Source organism: Octopus bimaculoides, chromosome 5, assembly GCF_046866305.1.
Source record: "Octopus bimaculoides isolate indiv1 chromosome 5, ASM4686630v1, whole genome shotgun sequence".
NCBI lineage: Eukaryota > Metazoa > Mollusca > Cephalopoda > Octopoda > Octopodidae > Octopus > Octopus bimaculoides.
This window is the reverse complement of record NC_142932.1, coordinates 74922213-74943610: the sequence shown is the minus strand read 5'-3', so window position 1 is coordinate 74943610 and position 21398 is coordinate 74922213. Positions and strand designations below refer to the sequence as shown.

The window sequence follows — 21398 nt, the reverse complement described above, 5'->3', positions numbered from 1 at the left end:
TCTTCTCAAGCACGGCATAATGTCAAAGGTCTCCGTCATTGCCTCCATGAGGCCCAATCTTTAAGCGTATAAGCATCCACCATGTATTGGACATAGAAAATAGTCTAATATTGGGTCATATAAGCCCCCAACAGAAAAAAATGGGTGTTAGTATGCATGGAAATCAAACCCACATCACTTTATTAAGTACACTTATGTAGACTCAATTTCTGTGCAAACTAGTCATTTTTTTCCATTAAGGGCTTATAAACCCCAATATTAGACTATTTTCTACAGCTAATACACAGGGAACATTTATAAGCTTAAAGTTTATAATTATTATTTACAGAATACAGTAATCCCTCGCCATATCGCAGTTCACCTATCGCTGTTTATTATTTAAGCTTACATCAATTTCTCTGTGGTATTATTTTGCATTTATAATAAAATAAATATATACAAATTATAAAAGTAATTAAAAAAATATACAGTACAGTACTATTTCTACTTTGCAGATTTTTACATATAGCAGGGGGTTTTAGTTGAGGGTGTTACACACACACACACACACACACACACACACACACACACACACACACACACACACACACACAAATACACACTCTTCAGTCAAGGAGTTTGATCTTGGAGGTTACTTGGTGACCTCACTAGTGCTGGTGCCATATAATAGCATTCAATACACTCTGTAAAGCAGTTGGGATTAGGAAGAGTATCCAGCCACAGAAACCATGCCAAAGCAGACATTGGAGCTAGATGCAGTCCTCTGACTCACTAGATCCTATCAAGCCATCCAACCCATGCCAGCATGGGAAACAGACATTAAATGTTGATGATGATGATGTAATGATAATGCTATGTACAATGGGTTTCTCTTTCCTTTTACTGTTAACCAAATCCACTCACAAGTCTTTGCTTGACCCAGGGTTAAAGTAGAAGACATTTGCTCAAGGCACTATGCAGTGGGACTGAACCTGAGATCATATGGTCAGAAAGCAAGCTTCTTAACCATGCAGCTATTAAAAAGATAAAATGCAACAGAATATGATCATTCACAACCTTTGTGAATGTTCTCATTAACTTTATGCAAAATTTAATTATTCTTTAATGCATGATACAGTTTATCCATCTTACTCTTCTAAATAGAAAAATCTTTTCAATTAAAATTTAATTACATGCTGGAAATTTAAGTACAAATAAATGTATATATCAATTTGAAATATTTTTAAAATATTAAACTATAAATTTCTATTCAAGCAGGAAATTCAAATCTACAGACAAAACTAATAAATGATAATAATGATGATGACAGCCACTGGTGAAAATGGTAAACAGATATCTGTAGTAAAGTGCAAACATTTGAGTTATACTAATAACTACTAGAGCAGAACTAGGCAAGTAATGTCAACACAATTAGATATTTGTGTGCATTTCCTTGCTAAACTGAACCAAAGTAAGCAATGACACCATTGTGCCAAAAACAGAAATAAAATGGATCTGTTTTAATGAGAAGAAGCTGCAGAAAAATATGATGATATGGTGGTGGTGGTGGTGTAGTGGTGATAATGGGGATGGCAGTGACAAAGATGAAGATTATGGTAGTGGTGATGATGTTGACAATGATGGTACTAGTGATGATGATGATGGTGGTGGTAGTGGTGGTGAGGATGATGGTAGTGATGATGATGACGACGATGACAATGATGATGGTATTAGTGATGATGATGATGGTAGTGGTGGTGGTGGTGGTGGTGATGATGATGTTGATATTAGTGATGATGGTAGTGGTGGTGTATGATGATGGTGATGGCAGTGACAAAGATGATGACAATGGTGATGGTGGTGGTGGTGATAATGATGAAGATGATGGTGTTAGCGATGATGGTAGTGGTGGCAATGGTGGTGATGTTAATGATAAAATAAATTACAATGAACCAATTGGAAAGTCCAGAGATATGATATAGAGTCTTGAGATAAAATAACAATTCGAACATAAAATCTTCATAAAGGGGACATCACAATTTAACACCATTTTTACTAAGACAGTAGAGGAATAGAAAAAAAAAAATAAATAAATAAACACAATGCAAAGTGACACTAGTTTCACTGATCACAGCAGTTCCCTCTATTTATGTCTGAAAGTCTTCTTACCAAGACAACCTCTTTTTGTCCCCTTTCTCATAGAAAAAAAAAACAACAAAAGCTTTCCCCTTCTGCCTGTCACTTCGACTTTATCATGCACAACATACCTACCACCATACATACTTTCACCACCTTTAGTGTTTAGACACACCCAAAAGTAAACACTTCCTTGGTTATGAGCAACCACCCCAATTTCAACTTCCTCCGTATGAAACAGACAAGTGCCATTTAGAACTAGCTTATATTCCCATATGTTTCCCCTATTATGTAATCTGCAGACATGGAAATCAACAAGCTTACTCAATACCCCTTCTAATTCCTTCCTCAAAACTAAACAGTCATCAAACAGTAAAATTGTGACCCTAAAATTTGCAGTGCTATATAAACAAAATTACAACATATTGCAACAAGTAGGCATTAATAGATAGTTTTTTTTTCTTTGCCTTCTTTTTAAAGGGAAAAAAAAAACATCAACTAGAACAGAAATGAACAATTTCTCTTTTGTTTTCACCCAGTAGCAGAATATTATTTATATATTTATTTTACGAAGAAAAATATGCAATTATCAATAACAATTATAAAGTTTATCCTACTGCAAAATTTTATCTAAACCAATTCTGCACAGGAAAAAAAATTGATATTACACACATACACACACACACATAAATAAAATAAAATAAAATATAAATAACTAAACTAGAATATACTTTTAAAAATTAAATCTCAGAAGACTATTTATATTTTTATATTATTTCAATTTAAGAGAAAACAATAAACCTATAAGATTTATAAAATATTGTAAAAAATAAGTTTAATAAAAAAAAATTGAAATTCTAGTTAGTTACTGTTTCATCCCTCATGCTTCCAACTGAGTGTCAGGCAACCATAAGATCCCCACCCAGCACAGTCACAAATCCTGTCATGAGCCTTGCTCCCAGGCCAGGCCCATATATCTACCACAGTCCTCAACCAGATCCTGACAGGTCAACCTCCCCTTCTATGCACTCCTTCTCTGGCTTCCACTCCAGAGAGGCTCGCTCTCTCTCTCTCTTTCTTTCTCTCTCTCTCCATGGGCATGCGTACTATTACTAATTGTTACTGCACTGTTTTACAATTTTGTTCATTTGAAATGAAACAATTTCAACAACCTCCTTTAATATAATTCTAAGCTCCTACCCATCATACACAAATGACCTCAGTTGAAACAGCCCTTGCACAGTTCTTTAGGTTAAAGTAATTATAGTTTACATCACAGTACAGCATTGTCATGGGATCGTGTATTATTTTTTCTGTTGTTGTTTTCTCCATTTTTGTTGTTTCTTTTTAATTTTTCTTTGACATGTAATGTAATGCTGTCTGCTCTCGTTCATGTGGGTGGGTCGACACTGGGTTTGTTCTCAGTCGATGTACTAAGAAATCTATAAAGGTAGTTTAAATTTAGATACAACTTACTCTTAGCAGCATTATAGGCTCCCAGGCTAATCAATGCACTTAGTTCATAGTATTTAGTTAGTGAGAGCAAGCCACAACATTCTGAGAGGCATTCAAAGTGGCCTTAACCCTTTACCATTAAACTGGTCATATCCAGCCCAAAATTTTCTGTTTTATGTTCAAACTGAACAAATCTGGCCTCTCATACCCACCCAACAATGTCATAATTAAAATATGCAATTGCATCACTGAAATCACAAAGCTACAATATAATGCATGATTAATTCAAAACAATGTGGAAAAAGAAGCATTACATTTGACAGTAATCTAAATGCCAAAGGGTTGAAGTTCAAATCAGTGGTTCTCAACCATTTTTTTGCCTATGGATCCCTTGATTCCTATTTTACTCTACTGGACCCTAATAAGCATTTGATATTTTAAAAAGTCCCATTATATCTTTATAGTAAAATATTTTGTGTATTGTGGAATTATACCAATTTATTACACATAAATTCTAACAGCAAAATCTTATGTAAACCCACAAGAGCCATGTGGAGATACGTTCAAAAAAAGAAAAATGTCCAGATCAAAATGATGATAATGACAACAACAAACCACAGTATACATAGATCATAATTGGGTCCCTAGATCCATGAGGTCACTAGGCAAACCAATGCACTGAGTCCTATAGTGCTTATTTATTTACAGCAATCCAGAGTATATACAGAGTAGAATTGGGTCCCTAGTGTGCCCAAGCACTGAACTTACTACAGATGGGTCACCAATGAGTAACAAGCCAACCACCTTAAGAAATAGTTTTCTAATTGTAAGCATAGGCATGGCTGTGTGGTAACAAACTTGCCTCCCAACAACATGGTTCCATGTTCAGTCCCACTGCATGGCACCTTAGGCAAGTGTCTTCTACTATAACCCTGGGCTGACCAAAGCCTTGCAAGTAGATTTGGTAGACAGAAACTGAAAGAAGTTCATTGTGTGTGTGTGTTTGTGTGTTTGTGTGTGTGTGTGTGTGTGTGTGTGTGTGTGTCTTTGTGTATGTCTCCCATCACTGTTTGAAAACTGATGTTGGTGTGTTTACATCCCCATAAAGAGATCAATAGAATAAATACTAGGTTTAAAAAAAAAAATATTTGTCTGACTAAAACCCTTCAAGGCGGTGCCCCAGCATGGCCACAATAAAATGACTGAAAAAGGGAAAAGATAATTTTTCAAGATTGGCATTAAATATATGGTGGAGGCCTCTGAATGTTAAACCAGTACAATGCCTTTATATGCTTTACACTGATAGTAGTCAAAGGTATCAAGCAATTTGTTCATTTTAAAGCATGAGACCAGTGATTCTCAATTAGGATCCATATTACCCCTGAGGGTCCATATAAGATTTTGGGAGGTCCATTCAAGCAAAATAGTAAATTAGAGAGCCTAGGTAGTATTTAGGGGTCCATGAAAAGATTTTGCTTTGGATGTATTTATTGCAAGAAACAGCTAGGTTTCTTTCTCTAACATTTTACATAGTTCAAACTACACAAGTGAATGTTTGAAAAACAAAATAAGAACTTTGAAAGAAGTATCTATGAAACTAGTTTGTAAACATCAAATGGCTATGTGGGGGGTAAGGTCCACTAGAATAAAATAGTAATCATAGGGGTCCACAGATAAAAATTTGTTGAGAACCACTGCACAAGACAAATTTTAGAGTTGATGCTGAGGGTGGGGAGCTTATATGTATGTAATATATTCCAGCTATTTGCATTCTGAAAAATAAAGGTGGAAAGGTTTTGAAGCCATTTCTACTTTAATTTGTTTAGGTAGATTTTCAATATAACTGGATACCCTTTTTGTCACTAATCTTCACCTGTTTCCAAGCAAGGTAACATTTCTCTACAGTCAGACATATTTCAGGGAAAACTAGAAATGAACAACGTCACTTGCATAATGATCACATCTCATTTACAACCATCATGTAATATCAAATATGAATGCACACACACATACATAAAATGATGGACTTCTTTCAGTTTCATTCCACTAAATATACTCACAAAGTTCAGAAGTAAGCTTCTTAGACACATAACCACACCTGCACCATGAATTTAGAAGACTGTAAATATTCCATAATAAAGTATTAACCATTCCAATTTTTGTTTACCTTTTTTTCCTTCTGGTGTATCACAAAAAGAGAAGTGGAATAAAGATTTAACATGTCCTTGGCTGTTAACTTTTAATAGAATCACCAATACGGTTTGGTTTGTCAAAAAGCAATCTTAAATACAAGGCCACATAAAAAATATTTTTAAATAACATTGGACTAAAGGAAATAACTGAAACAAGCACTGAACATTAAGTAAAATAACCATTGGCATGTATTAAAATAAATCAGGTTGGTGTGGATTGGAGAGAACTTTTAGTTAGAAAAAAAAAAGCCTAACAGCATTTGTTAGTGACTCCAAAAGAAAAACATGGAGAGATTCCAAGATATCAAGAATTAATTTCTGTTTTTCAAGAACTATTGCTTTTATTTAAGGGAAAAATCTATCTTTGTTAGCAAAGACAGTGACAGCAAAGGACATGTTTCAATCTTAATGGACCTCATCAACAAAGCATAGCACAAACCCAACTGATCAGTAGACAGAAGAATTTAACAGAAAGAAATAGAACTGCCAAGATTTCTGGATAGTATTAATTTATACAATATTGGTTTCTAATTTTGGTACAAGGCCAGCAATTGCAGGGAAGGGTAAGTCAATCCACCCAGTGCTCAACTGGTACTTATTGACCCTGAAAGTATGAAGGGTGAAGTTGACCATGGTGGAATTTGAACTTAGAACTGTGTGTGTGTTTGTGAGTCTGTGTTTGTACCCCCAGTGTTGGTGTGTTTACATCCCTGTAACATAGTGGTTCAGCAAAAGAGACCGATAGAATAAGTACTAAGCTTACAAAGAATATGTCCGGAGTCGATTTGTTCGACTAAAGGCAGTGCTCCAGTATGGCTGCAGTCAAGTGACTGAAACAAGAAAAAGAATGAAACCAAGACACGTTGTCAAGTGGTGTGAGTGGGGGCAAGTAGAAGACACAAACAACACACACTCATGTATGCGTGAGTATATGTCTATATATATATATATATATATATATATATATATATATATATACACACGGTGGGCTTCCACAGAGTTAATGTCTACCAAATTCACTCACAAGGCATTTGTCAGCCCATGGCTATAGAAGACACTTGCTCAAGGTGTTATGAACTGGGACTTAACCTGAAATCATAAGGTTGCAAAGTGTGCTTCTTAATCACACAGCCACACTATGATGAGAAGCAAAGTCAAATCATGATTAATGAACCTAAACATAACAGAGCATTTAGTAGTCTTGCATTCTACTCTCCAAGAAATATTCCATTCTTTCAGGCCTTTAGACCATTGTACATTGTAATATTAAGGTAGCAAGCAAGCACAATCATTAGTGTGTTGGACAAAATCTTTAGTGGTATTTCTTCCAACACTTTAAATTCTGAGTTCAAGGTTGATGAAATAAAGTACCAGTCATGTACTGAGGTTGATGTAACTGACTCATCCCCTCCCCATAAATTTGCTGGCCACACTCTGCAATCCTGTTCAGAGGGAATGGTCTGATCTCACTCATTTGTAGACCATGGAAACCAGGTCCCTAGCTTTTTGAGTCCTAGAGCTCAAGGAAAGATGTAGGGGAGATGTAATATTAGAATAAAGATGGAAGTTAGCTGATATTACTATTTAGAAGTTTTAGACTATCGGAAGACTCAAGTTAAAACCGAAGATGGCAGATGTTACACATGGCAGATTCAACTTCAGTACTGTTACGGTAAAATTCCAAGATTTACTTCTCAAACTTACTGATAAAAAAAGATAAACGCCTTTGCCTTCCATCACATAAGCTGTGATGTATAATAAACGTTTAATTTTGAAAATTAAGGCGTGGATTAAAACAAGTAAAACACAGAAAGTAAAGTGTAGTACCATGGTTGCATGGTAAGAAGTTTGCTCCCAACCATATGGTTCCACATTCACTCCCACTGCGTGGCACCTTGAGCAAGTGTCTTCTACTATAGCCTCAGACTGACCAAAGCCTTATGAGTGGATTTGGTAGACAGAAACTGAAAGAAGCCCATTGTGTGTATATGTGTACATGCGTGAGAAAGAATGTGTGGGTGTTGGTGTGTGTATGTGTATGCTTGTCCCAGCATAACAACCGGGGTTGCTATGTTTATATCGGCATAATTTAGCAGTTCAGCAAAAGAGACCAATAGGTACCAGGCTTAACAAAATAAGTACTGATGTCAATTCTTTCGACTGTAATTCTTCAAAGCAGTGCCCCAGCATGGCCGCTGTCAAATGACCGGAACAAGTGAAAGAATAAAAGAATATAATACAGCCATCACTTGAAAATAAGTATGAATTAATAACATGTGCCATATTTTGGGGGGCTTGTTTTCAATACGATTTTAACAAAGTTTGAGGCCACTGTAGCAAAAGGGACTACAAAGAAAGAAATGAGGGCCTGCAAATTCAAAAGGTGCTGAGTGACAAAAAGCTTAAAAGACTAAATATCACAGACCATAGGAAAACAAAGTGATGGTAGTGAGCTCTAGAGAGAAGCAGTTTGAGGAAAGAAGGTATTAGAACAGTGGTTCTCAACTGGGGTCCATATGGCACTAGGGGGTCCATTTAACATGTTGTTGTTAAGTTTGATGTGCAATTAGTTGGTTATACTTCTACAATACACAAAATATTTTAATTTTTTATAGAATTTCTAATAATACTTCATTATAAAAATCAATAGGGTTTTTTTAAAACACTGAATGGCTATGTGGATCCAGTAGAATAAAATAGGAGTCAAAGGGGGTCCATAAGTAAAAGGAGGTTGAGTATCACTGTATTAGGCTAAAAAGACTTGCTTTAGGTGCCCATGTAGTAATGTGCAGGCATAAACAATTTCATGTCCCACTTAACTGCTCTAAGCCAGTGGAACATCCAAAATGTTACAGCTAGAAGCAGCACTTGGATGATATTCATTACAGTCAAGTAGACTCAAGTACAATGTACTGAAGTGCCTTGCTCAAAGGCATTAAATGCTATCTGGTCCAAAATTGGAATCCATATCCTTTTGATCAAGAACAACCCAATCACTAAGCCACATACCATCACAAAATAATAAAATAAACTTGGTGCAATGGATGCCATAGAAAGAGAAGGTTGGTGCAACATATGTGCAGTTATTTACTTATTTTATATGATAGCTTGTAAATAATAGTGTCCAATATAGCAATCACTGAATCATTGAATTTACCATCATGAGAGAGACATATGTATACACATACACACATATGGACTCCCGCACAGTTTCCATTCACAAAATAATGGTTAACACAGGGTACCATGCAATGGAATTAAATTTGGAACCATGTAACTGGAGTGAAATGCAGTAGAGTATGAGTGTCGGTGTGATGGCTGTGGAGTATGAGTTGGTGTGGTGGATGCAAAGTATGAATATGATTGATGTTGGTATAGTGGAGAAAGAATGTGACCAGGGTGTTGGTGTGATGGATATATAGGGTTGATGGAATAGGTGCACAGTACAAATGCAGCAATGAGAGTGCATACAGTTTCTATTCACAAGTTAATTGATTAAGCCAAGTTGCTACACTATGGGATTGAATCTGAAACAAACATGACTGCAAAGTGAACTTCTAAACCAGAATAGATGGTGAGTGCAAACACAGGAATGGTGTAATGTTGTTGAACAAATGCAAAGGATGTGCAACAGACATGTGAGGTTGGTGCACTTGATGTTTGGTACAAGTAAGCAATGAATATGGAATCATGTAGCAGCATAGTGCAATAATTGTGCAGTGTAAACAGAAACCTAGGAAATACACCAAACTTAAACCAAAAAGACAGCTGACAAGACTTAAACTAGGTTAGTAGGTTAGACATCTTTAAAACACCAGAGTTATAGAACATCACAATAAAAACCACCCTTTTCTCTTCAAAAGAAATAGTTTAATAAACCATAACATGTATGGAGAACAGCAAAAACCAAAACAATGTCATTCTTAATTCTCTCTGGCTGATTTGAACATGTACTTTGTCTTTGGAGAACTTCACCTTTTGGACAAATATGTATTCACAACACACTCGATTCATTGAGGTAAAAGGACTTTAAGACACATGGTGTTTCAACTTGGTTGTATCTCTTTGATCAAAGCTACCTTGTACCAGCAATCATGGCTCTTGTTTATAAAAATCAACAGACAAATTATTTGCTGATGTATGCTGATGGCTATCAAAGCCAAAAATAAATTGTCACACATATATCACATAAAAAACATCCAGTCCACACTGTAAAGTGGTTGGCATTTGGAAGGGCATCCAGCTGTAAAAACTTTGTCAAAACTGGCCTCGCCTGTGCTTGGGCCACGTAAAAAGCACTCAGTTCACTCTGCTGGGTGGTTGGTGTTATGAAGGGCATCCAGCCATAAAAACCCTGCCAAAACAGACAGAAGTCTGGTGCTGGCTTCTATCAAACCATCCAACCCAGCATGAAAGGTGGACATTAAATTATGATGATGATGATGATGAACAGTGAAAATCTAAACAATGATACACATAATCTTTCTTAATACATTCTTGTAGAACACTAAGTGGGAATATGTTAATCATTGTTGTAGCTAGTCTGCAATATAAATAGTTTCTAATCAATAAATTTAAATCATGAAGAGAAATTCGTAGAGCCTGAATTTATGGATAATAGTAAGAATTATTCATAAATTCTAGGATTCAACATCAGACAACAGGTCCAGAGAACTGACACTGAACAAGAAAAGGTGATAATTGACAGTGTTTTGTACAAGATACAAGTAATGAAATGATGGTCAAATTACGCTTACACTAATATTGAAAACAAATTAACCAGCCAACTGAATATTGGCAGAGATTCAGCGAATTAAATTTTGGAGAAGAATCTATAATTCAACAGCACATGAAAGCAACATTTACATGGTAACAAGAGTTAACTATAGTGATGCTTTTTTGTATCCCCTACTATACATGTATACAAATAAAACAAAAAGACATGAAAAGATGATCGTTGATCAGATACAGCAATGATGACTAAGTCAGCAAAAAATAACCGCTCAGATAAATGGGTAAAATCTAAAAAGAATTTGAGCATTTAAAGAATATAAAGAGTGTGTAAAAAAATAAAAGAATGGATCTTCATGGACACAGAAGTACCTACAGATCAGAACATTATGAAGATAGAAAATGGGAAAGTCAGATAGAAAATGAGAAAGACATTTAGAGTGGAGTGTATTCAAAGAAACTCAAGAGTGAGTGCGAAACCTGTTGTGAGTGGTGCACACAAAACTATCCCAAAGAAACCCAAGAATTTGGCATCAGAAGTTGGAAGTATCAGATATTGTTGAGGAGAATCATAACCATGTGCTGAGAGGTGACACTTTGGGGTTTGAATGATTCCCCCCAGGAAACATGAATGTTTCGTTCATCATCCTTAAAGAACTTTTATTTAAGGACCTTTTAAGCGGATGGGCTACTCAACCTGAAGAAAATTCTAACTGGGTCCCACCTGCAAAGTCATAACCCTTCATTGTGATGCATATGCCTGGTGTAATCATTATCAGACAGGTAGTCATGATGGGTATATTGGGCTTCATATATTTGTACCCCAGCATCATTTTGAGGGTGTGTGCTGTCCTCTCACTCAATAATAATAATAATAATAATAATAATAATAATAATAATAATCCTTTCTACTATAGACACAAGATCTGAAACTTGTGGGAAAGAGACTAGTCAATTACACTGACCCCAGTACTCAACTGGTACTTGTTTTATCAACCCCAGCAGGATAATAATAATAATAATAATAATAATAATAATAATAATAATAATAATAATAATAATAATAATAATAATAATAATAAAATTAATAATAATAATAATAATAATCCTTTCTACTAAAGGCAAAGGCCTGAAATTTGGTGGGAGGGGATTAATTGATTACATTGACCCCAGTGTTTCACTGGTACTTAATTTATCAACTCCAAAAGGATGAAAGGCAAAGTTGACCTCAGTGAAAATAATAACAACAACAATGATTGCTTCTAACATGGGAACATCACCACCACCACAAATTTAAGGGGAGAAGGTTTTAGAAAGAGAGACAAAATATGACAAATGATTTGAGGAATAATATCCTAATTTTATAAATATATACATAAAGCCACTTTCCTCTGACCACCACCCCAACGTAGTCATGCTCCCCACTTTTCCTTTTCTCCTCCCCTACTCATTTCTTTTCTATCTTGCAACTTACTTGGTAACCTCACGAGTGCTGGTGGCACAAATGAAGCACCCAGTGCACACGATAAAATAGTGGTCTTGGCACTGGAGGTGGCAGGGATTTATCTCCCCATTAGCAATATAAACACGAGTACATTTTGCATCAAAAACCACTATGACAGTTTCTCTCATAGTATCTACTGCAGTATAGCTTGTTCTATCAGAACATCCACATTTAAGTGGAGATAACTATAAAATGGTTGCGTTAAGAAGGGCAACAAGATGTTAAAAAGCCATACCATAGCAAACATTGGAGCTTGATGCAGCCCTACAAGTCTCCAGATCCTATCAAACCTATGATAGCATGGAAAACAGACATTAAACAATGATAACAGTGTAGTGCTAATTTCTTATTAATAATTGATACAAAGAAACTATGGATTGAAACCAAAAAACTAATGCCTGATACTATTCCTGAACATTCTATGAAACTGTCCCACCTTAATGGAATTCTGCCAGATATTTTATTGAAAATATATAAAATAATCTTTGCATATTAAATTGTGAGGGTGAAAAGATAAAATATTTTTTGACTACTGCTTATAAAACCCAATCATTAATTTAGAATACATATATTTATTAAACATATTTGGTATAAATGGATTTCCAATCTAATTATTTGAAATATAAAACTTTCACTAAAGTTTAGATGCACAGGCATGGCTGTTGTTGTTATAACCTGAATTTGATTTGCAACCACAAGGTTTTGTGTTCAGTCCCACTGCATAGCACCTTAGGCAAGAAGAGTCTTCTACAATAGCCTTGAGTCAATTAAAGCCTTGTGTGTAAATTTGATATATAGAAAGAAAGCACATCATATGTGTGTGTGTCCTTGTCTTGATATCATCAGTCAATTGTAAATGAAGTTACCATTCATACAAAAACATTGTCATTTGTTTACAACCTTCCACAAAAATATGATCTGTTTGTATTCAAAGGGACTAAGAGAGAGTATTGCCTTAGTTGGGAACAGGTAAGGGTTGGCAACAAGAAAAACATTCAGCCAATGAAAATTTGTTCCAAGTGAAATTTCATCCAACCTATGCAAGCATGGGGGATGTTGATATGAAAATCATACTGAGGGCAGTGATGATGATGATGATGATGATAATGATAAAGCTTTGGTTTAATTTATACATCCAATGGCATCAAACTCTAAAAACATCTGTCCTCTAAGATAAATTGAAGTGTGTGTGTGTGTGTGTGTGTGTGTGTGTGTGTGTGTGTGTGTGAGTGAGTGAGTGAGTGAGTGTGTGTGTGTGTGTGTGTGTGTGTGTGTGTGTGTGTGTGTTTGTGTTTTATTTGTTTCAGTCATTGGACTGTGGAATGCCAGGATGCTGCCTTGAAGGGTTTTGTCAAACAAATTAACCTGTTCTTTTTTATGCCTGGTACTTATTCTATTAGTCTCTTATGCCAAACTGCTAAGTTACAAGGCTTTAAAGGGACCAAAACTGGTTGCCAAGTGGTGGTTGTGGTGGGAGTAACAAACAGCTGCAAAGACATACACATATATGTATGTATATATATGTCAAGCTTTATACTTTTTCTCAAGTTAAACTAAAGGGGACTATGTGAAACAGCAATAGACTTGAAAACATCAAGCATGTAACTGTTTAAATGGAAGATGGTAAGATATATATATAAGTGTAGCTGTGTGGTAAGTAACTTGCTTCTCAGCCACATGGTTGAGTTCAGTCCCACTGAACAAGCACCTTGGAAAAATGTCTCTGTAGCAGACTTCCCAAGTTTAATGCAAAATTTCACACTGACTCTTTGTTCCAACTTCCTGTCCATGAAAAAATTACAGGCTACAACATACACATCATCATCATCATCGTTTAACGTCCGATTTCCATGCTAGCATGGGTTGGACGATTTGACTGAGGACTGGTGAAACCAGATGGCTACACCAGGCTCCAATCTGATTTGGCAGAGTTTCTACAGCTGGATGCCCTTCCTAACGCCAACCACTCAGAGAGTGTAGTGGGTGCTTTTACGTGCGACCAGCACAAGGGCCAGTCAGGCGGTAATGGCGGTTACAAGAACACAATCTCACAACTTGTGAAGTAAAAGCAGTGATGTCACTTGGCACACTGCCTCATAAAGGTCACTGCTAGCTCTCACTGCACACACAATCATGTGCTGCCATCTGTTGGCATGCTATTGTGGGAACTTTTTGATACCACCTCGTATATAGGCACAGGTACGGTTATGTGGTAAAAAGCTTGCTTCCCAACCACATGATTCCAGGTTCAATCCCACTGTATGACATGTTGGGCAAGTATCTTCTACCATAGCCTTGAGCCAACCAAAGCCTTGTGAATTGATTTCGTAGGCAGAAATGAAAGAAGACCAGTGTGTGTGTGTGTATGAATATATATAAAACTCCTTTAAGAAAGTTACATATTGCTGATTCCTTATTTTGAACTATATATGAAGCACCAGTAACAAGTGGTAGCTTTTGCACCTCAAATAGATCAAGCATTAATATACCTAAACCAGTTTTTTTTCTTTTCTAGGTCTGCATCACAGCAAACTATAACATCACTACTCTACATCTCATATTTATGCTTTTAGAAAACAATTTCAGCATTTAGCACAACTTGTATCCTATCAGATCTATACTTTACACTTTAAATGAGACTCCTTCATAATTCCCCTTGACAAATATCAATATATTCATTAGATTGATAGAAGCAATAATTGATCGACTGTCTATTGATATGGTTGTTTTGGATTTGCATTTTTCCTGCTTGACCAAAACAGCCATATTGATATACAATCAATCACTTACTGTGCCCATCAATTAGACATAACTATTCCTTATTTTTTACTGAAACACCACTAGTTTTATTGCTTATTATCAAACAGAATGAATCACAAAATATCGTTAGTTCAACATAATAGGATGTTGAATCAAGTAGGTTCATAAGAGCATTAGAAAATCTACAAAGCTTCAACTCTCAGAGAACTGGTTTTCTTTACCCATTTACAGTCAGCTGTTTGTCATCGTACAACATTTATTCAGGTTTGTATTCCCCAATCAAGAACTAGTGCCCACTACAAAACCTTTAAACTCTAGTACTTCACCAGTGGGTCATGATAGACAAGTTCATTATTACATACTCTTTGCCAAGTATGTAACATGCAGCAGTGATAGTGCATTCAATAGTTAAGTGTGTACATTACATAACTATTGTGTCAAGACACTCGAGTTCACTAAAATACTCTCACAGCTATAAAACTGATTCTGTACATTGCAGTGCAATATTTATTCTCTAAACCCTTGTCCTTTTGGGATATATTTAGCATACATATATGCAAGATATATACTTGCTTCAGCCATTAGACTGCAACCATGCTGGGGGAACTGTCTCAAAGAATTTTTAGTCAAATATATCGACTCCTGTACTTAGCATTTTTAAAGCCTAGTATTTATTCTATCAGTTCCTTTTGCCAAACTGCAAAGTTACAGGGATGTAAACACACCAGCACTGGTTGTCAAGGGGTGTGGAGGAGGGACAAACACAAAGAAACACACACACACACACACACACACACACATATATGATGAGATTCAGTTTCCATTTACCAAATCCACTCACAAGGGTGTGGTTGGCCCAAGATTATAGTAGAAGACAATTGCTCAAGGTGCCATGCAGTGGGATTGAACCCAGAACCATGTGGTGGGGAAGCAAGTTTTTTACTACACAGCCACACCTGCACCTCTATATATGTATATAGTAAATAAATAAATAAAAAATGAAGAACAAAAAAAAAAAACAACGCAAGGACGTGGTACATGTAAAGTACTAGCAGACACTCAGGGAAGGAAAGAAAGGTGGTTTTACGTTTCGAGCAAAGCTCTTCTTCAGAAACAGAGGAAAGTCCAATAGAAAAGGAAGATGGAGGAAAAAAAAGTCGCCAACGATTCACATGTAGTTACATTTTGAAATGACCAGAAGGGAATGGGTGAAGAAAAAGTTCTTTCTAAGACACGAGTATGTAAGAGAAGGAGGTATGTGTGGGTATGTGCATGCATGCAAGTCTCTGTGTGTGTGTAATAGCGTGTGTGTGTAATAGCGTGTGTGTGTATGTGTGTGTTGTGTTTGTGTGGTGTTGGCTAGCAATGGTAACAGGAAAGGTGTTTGACTCGCAGCTGAAGTATGTGTGTGTGTGTGTGTGTGTATGTATATCTTGTGTGTGTACGTATATCTTGTGTGTGTGTGTATATATATTTTGTGTGTGTGTGTGTGTTTTGTGTGTAGTGTATGCATGTACGTGGGGTTGTGTGTGTGGAGTTATATGTGTGTTCCTCTGTGTGTGTGTGCGTGTGTGTGTACATACACACTATCATCATCATTTAATGTCCATGTTCCATGCTGGCATGGGTTGGATGGTTTGATTAGATCCAATGAGTCAAGGACTGCATCATACTCCAGTGTCTGCTTTGACATACATTTTCTGCAGCTGGATGCCCTTCCTAACACCAACCACTATACAATGGGTACTGGGTGACTTTTTTTCTTGTCACCAGCACTATTGAGGTCACCATATAGCTTGGCAAGGCATTAGTCAAACCAAAGTTATAGTAGAGAACACTTGCTCAAGATGCAGAACAATAGAATCAAACCTAGAACCACATGCTTTTTTTTTACCCCCCCCCCCTCACCCTAGACGAAGGAGCTGGTATGCTCTCTGTTTATGGAGTCCATGTAGGGTCAGACTGCAGTGTCTCGGTTGCATATGGATAACACTTGGGTGTGAAAGATGAAGGTAGGCTTAGACTTGTTCGATTTAAGCAATGAAAAATGCTTTTATCTCAGGTATGGATATGTACACAACAGAGAGTCTGATAGAGGTGGAGAGTAACTGTAGAATGCAGAGTGACTGAGGAATGGAGTCTGACTGAATTATTCAGTGTGTACAATGTGGAGTGCAAGTAAAGTGGCTAGTGAAGTTGGAGGCTTTCTTCATAATAATACTATTTCCAGATCCAATATGGTTGAGAACTGACAGGAAGAAAAATACTACCAAGTTGGTAGAGTAAAGTAGTGGGTACAAATCATCCAGTTTATAGAGATGACTTCCTAAAAGTATTGTAGGTTGTGTTCACTGCCTGAACTGCTGCAGCACCACAGGTATGTATGAACTACTTGGGGAATGCAGAGTTAAGAATTTTGTGCGAATAGTGTGCTATGTGGAGAGACATTGTCTGAGAGGATGGTGTCAGTAACCCACCAAGTAGTCTCGAGGAAACACATGAGCTGTCAGATACAGTTTAGCAAAGAATTGGCAGATCTCCAACTAGTCAGACCTCCAGCCTCCAAGAGACCAGGAGGTGGTGGAAGGAGTTGTATAGCATATTGATGCATAATACATAGCCATGATTAAGACAGTGGTTGGATGATTTGATAGGTGCAGGGACAGAGATTGTTCGGTAGAAGCAAACTTCTGCACCACACAGTATGCTTCCCCCACACACACACACACACAATCACCATTAAAAAAAATGCACATTAAAATGCTTAACATCATGTGATAGAAGGCAAGGAGAATATAAAATATTAAGAGCACAGTTGAAGATGGTTATTATAGGTATTAAACAAGTGGAACTTATAAATGTGTAAATACCTAAACAAAGACAGCCTTAATGTGGAGAGTAATATATCTTTTCTTTATATTTTTAACCAATGTATTCCTATTTTCTGCACAAAAATACTTTCTTTGTCTGCTTTACAAACTCTAGTTGCTCACACCATCACAGAACACAATTCAAGTTAAAGCTACTGCTTCTTAGTCATTAAATATAGCCAGCAACAACACTTCTATCTGTTCACATTGCTTTCCTGGATGGCTGCCTTCGAAAATAGACTGCACTCATGTAACATTCTTTCATTCTGATAACCCAGATCTTTGGAAAAGATACAAACTGGTAGCTGAAAAAGTTCTCCATCTAAACTTATTGAGGTATCCAGAAAACTACAGATCTTTACATTCATAAAACAATTTTTTTTTCTCTAAGAAACAGTAAATGAAAAATAATGAATAAACAAACAAATAACGCATAATCAATATATTTAAATAAACCAAATTACCTGGTTTGACAGACTGAACAAAAACTGGATTATCTCCACTGACAGTAAGCCCATAACCCTTCTCATCCTTCTGGATTATCACACAACGCTGGAGCTGACCTGCTTCAAAAGAAAAAGTGTACATATATATATATTCAAATAAGTGAGTTTACATTATATATACACAGATAAGCTAAACTACTTTTAGTTACAAATGAATCACACACACATAATACAAACAGACAAAAAAACAGGTAAATAAGGATTGGAATGTTCATGGGACATTTGTAATTATCTTGGATTTATTATACAATAGATAAAAATTACATTTTAAATGTGACCAACATATTTCTGAATATATTTAATTACCACTGTAAATGATATAAAAAGCAATTGATATAAATGAATAATTGATTATTTATTAAGAGATAACAGAAAAGTATCTATTAAGACACTTATTTCTCCTGATAAAGAAATAGAGAGAATTTCTATTTGCATTTTATAATTGTTTCTGGGTAAAATAAAGAAATTGCTCATAGAATTATTGAAAAATCTTTAATTTATACATTATATACATTGGGAATATACTTGAAACTAAAGTGTGAATCTTCCATAATTCCTTGGCCTTCTCCTACCCTATTCTCCCTTTGCAAACACTGACCTGCAGATATCCAGGGTAGTGTGACCTGCAAGTGTCACAAGTAGCACCCTCCTGCCCATGACTAACTTATAAAGATACAAGATCTTTCCTATGACAAGACCTTTCATACGACAAAGTATTTTTATGTACACAGTTTACCATGGTTTTCTCACAGAAAATCAAAATCGTTTCTAAAGGTTACAAAACTCTCTTACATTACTATATTTCATTATATATTTTAAGTATAAATCAGATTAAAAATTAAGGTTCTTTAAAATATTTCTAAAGACTACAACACTCTCTGGATTAATATTTTAATCCAGTTCATACTGAAAACATTTAAGGAAATATAAGTTCTGTCACATATCATCATCATCAATTAACATCTGCCTTCCATGCTGGCCTGGGTTGGATGGTTTGACAGGAGCTGGTAAGCCAGAGGACTGCACCAAGCTCCAATATCTATTTTGACATGGGTCTTAAAGTCGGATGCCTTTCCTAACACCAACCACTTTACAGAGTGGGCTATTTATATTTGCTAACTCTTTTCCAAGATATACAACAAATGAAGTGAGGAAATGAAACTAGAAACGATTATTTTACAGACTTTAAATAAAATAAGCAAGAAGTTTTCTTTGCAAGCACCTGGTTACAGGTTCAGTCCCACCAAGTGGCACCTTGGGCAAGTGTCTTCTATTATAGCCTTAGGTTGACCAGTGACTTGTGAGTGAATTTGGTACACAGAAACTGTGTGGAAGCCCATTGTGCATGTGTGTGCATATATATATATATATATATATATATATATGATGTGTTGTGAATTTATGGAAAGAAATTCCATAAAACTCAACAATTCAGTTAAACATGGAGAAGAGATGTTAAAATATACAAGAGAATTTCAAAATTCTCTTATAAAATTCTCTTATATATTTTAACATCTTCTCCATTTTTAACTAAATTGTTGAGTTTTATGGGATTTCTTTCCATAAATTCACAACACATCGTATACAAGTATTATTTTCATATTTGCAAATTTATGCCTGTAAACTACCAGCAAAATATGAAGAAACAATATTAGAAATCTTTTTTGGAAACCTCCAAATTAAAGGACGAATCTAAATTCAACCTTTTTACACCTATATATATATAATGTCTATATATGTTTGTGTCATCCATGCACCACCTCTTGACAATTGGTGTTGGTTTGCTTACATCCTCGTAACTTAGCAATTCAGCAAAAGAGAAAACAAGATAAGTATCAAACACTATAAAAACTTAAGTGCTGGAGTCAATTTGTTTGAATAAAACCATCCTAGGAAGTGGTGCCCCAGCATGGCCACAGTCCAATGATTGAACAAGTAAAGGATAAAAGATAAACGCATCATCATCGTTTAACGTCCGTTTTCCATGCTAGCATGGGTTGGACAGTTCGACTGGGGTCGGGGAAGCCAAGAGGTTGCACCAGACTCCAGTCTGATCTGGCAGTGTTTCTACAGCTGAATGCCCTTCCTAACACCAACCACTCTGTAAGTGTAGTGGGTGCTTTTTACATGCCAGCAGCACTGGGGCCAGAGGAGGCTGGCAACGGCCATGATCGGTTGGTGCTTTTTATGTACCACTGGCACGGAAGCCAGTCAAGGCAGTGCTGGCAACATATTAATTGATATAAAGTGGAGAGTACTAGTTATGTTGAAACTGACAGATGGGAGTGGGAGACGATTTGTATGTGGATAGCCAGCTTCCAATGACATCTTGGAGTGAGAAAAAAAAGTGGAACATCTGACAGAAGGTAAACAAAAATATTGGATAAATTAACACAGTAAGGGTAGCAGTTTGATTCTAAACAGATTGTACGTGGGAAATATCTTGGGAGCAATTTGGAGAGAAGAATTCCTTCAAGTATTGGCTACATTAGTTGCAGTAGAACAAATGTTAGAGAATGATGGGGTAATAACAAGACATTTTACAGGTAATATATTTTTTAAAAATTGGCTTATATATAGAATTTCTCTCCTGAGAATACTTCAATGAAGTAGAGAGTGCTTTTTCCCAGAACTAAATGAAAATAAACTAAGAATTAGCCCTCTCCACCCCCTCTCTCAGTCTGTCTGTCTATCTCTCTCTCTCTTTTTCTCACATGCATAAACACACACCAAGGCTCAGATGAATAAGGAGAAAGGAAAAGAGATTACACCATGTCCATGCCTTTCTCAAGGACATTATTGGTAGTAAGCAAAATGAAATGATTTTAACCAGATATCACAACAAAGTTGAAGATTTTGGCTTGCTTACAGAAAAAGAAAAATTTCACAATTAGGAGACAGGTGAATTTGGATAGATTTACGATAGCTCTCCATTAACATATATAAAACAGATATTAAATTCTACATTACAGCAACAATGAGGAAGGATTAAAAATAGAAAAGAATCCGTTTTTCTCATTAAAACGTTATATGAAGACAGATGAAAGTGAATAATTTACAGGAGAAACAATAAAAATGTTTATAATTTATAAAAGCTACTGGTCCAAGAAAGAAGGAAATGTTTAAGACTCACAAACACAAAAAGATACTTCACACATATGCATGCAATATACATACAATACAGATTTTATATATGCACAATTGTCTGAAAATATTTAATATGCAACAAAAACAATCATTCCTTTTTCATATTTTACTTGTTCTA

The 21398-nt window shown here is 35.9% G+C and overlaps 1 protein-coding gene across 25 annotated transcripts in view; it reads right to left on the bottom strand.

Moving 5' to 3' along the window:
• Window positions 1-21398, bottom strand: part of LOC106875722 (rho guanine nucleotide exchange factor 11) — a 404455-nt gene that overhangs the window by 266493 nt on the left and 116564 nt on the right. For 13 of the 25 annotated variants that reach the window (XM_089352418.1, XM_089352420.1, XM_089352439.1 and 10 more), the window contains one exon: window positions 18092-18190. In XM_089352418.1, coding sequence (XP_089208544.1) covers window positions 18092-18190 — 99 coding nt within the window. Of the gene's footprint in view, window positions 1-18091; window positions 18194-21398 lie in introns of all 25 variants that reach the window. The other 12 variants (XM_089352417.1, XM_089352437.1, XM_089352419.1 and 9 more) reach the window with 1 other exon arrangement.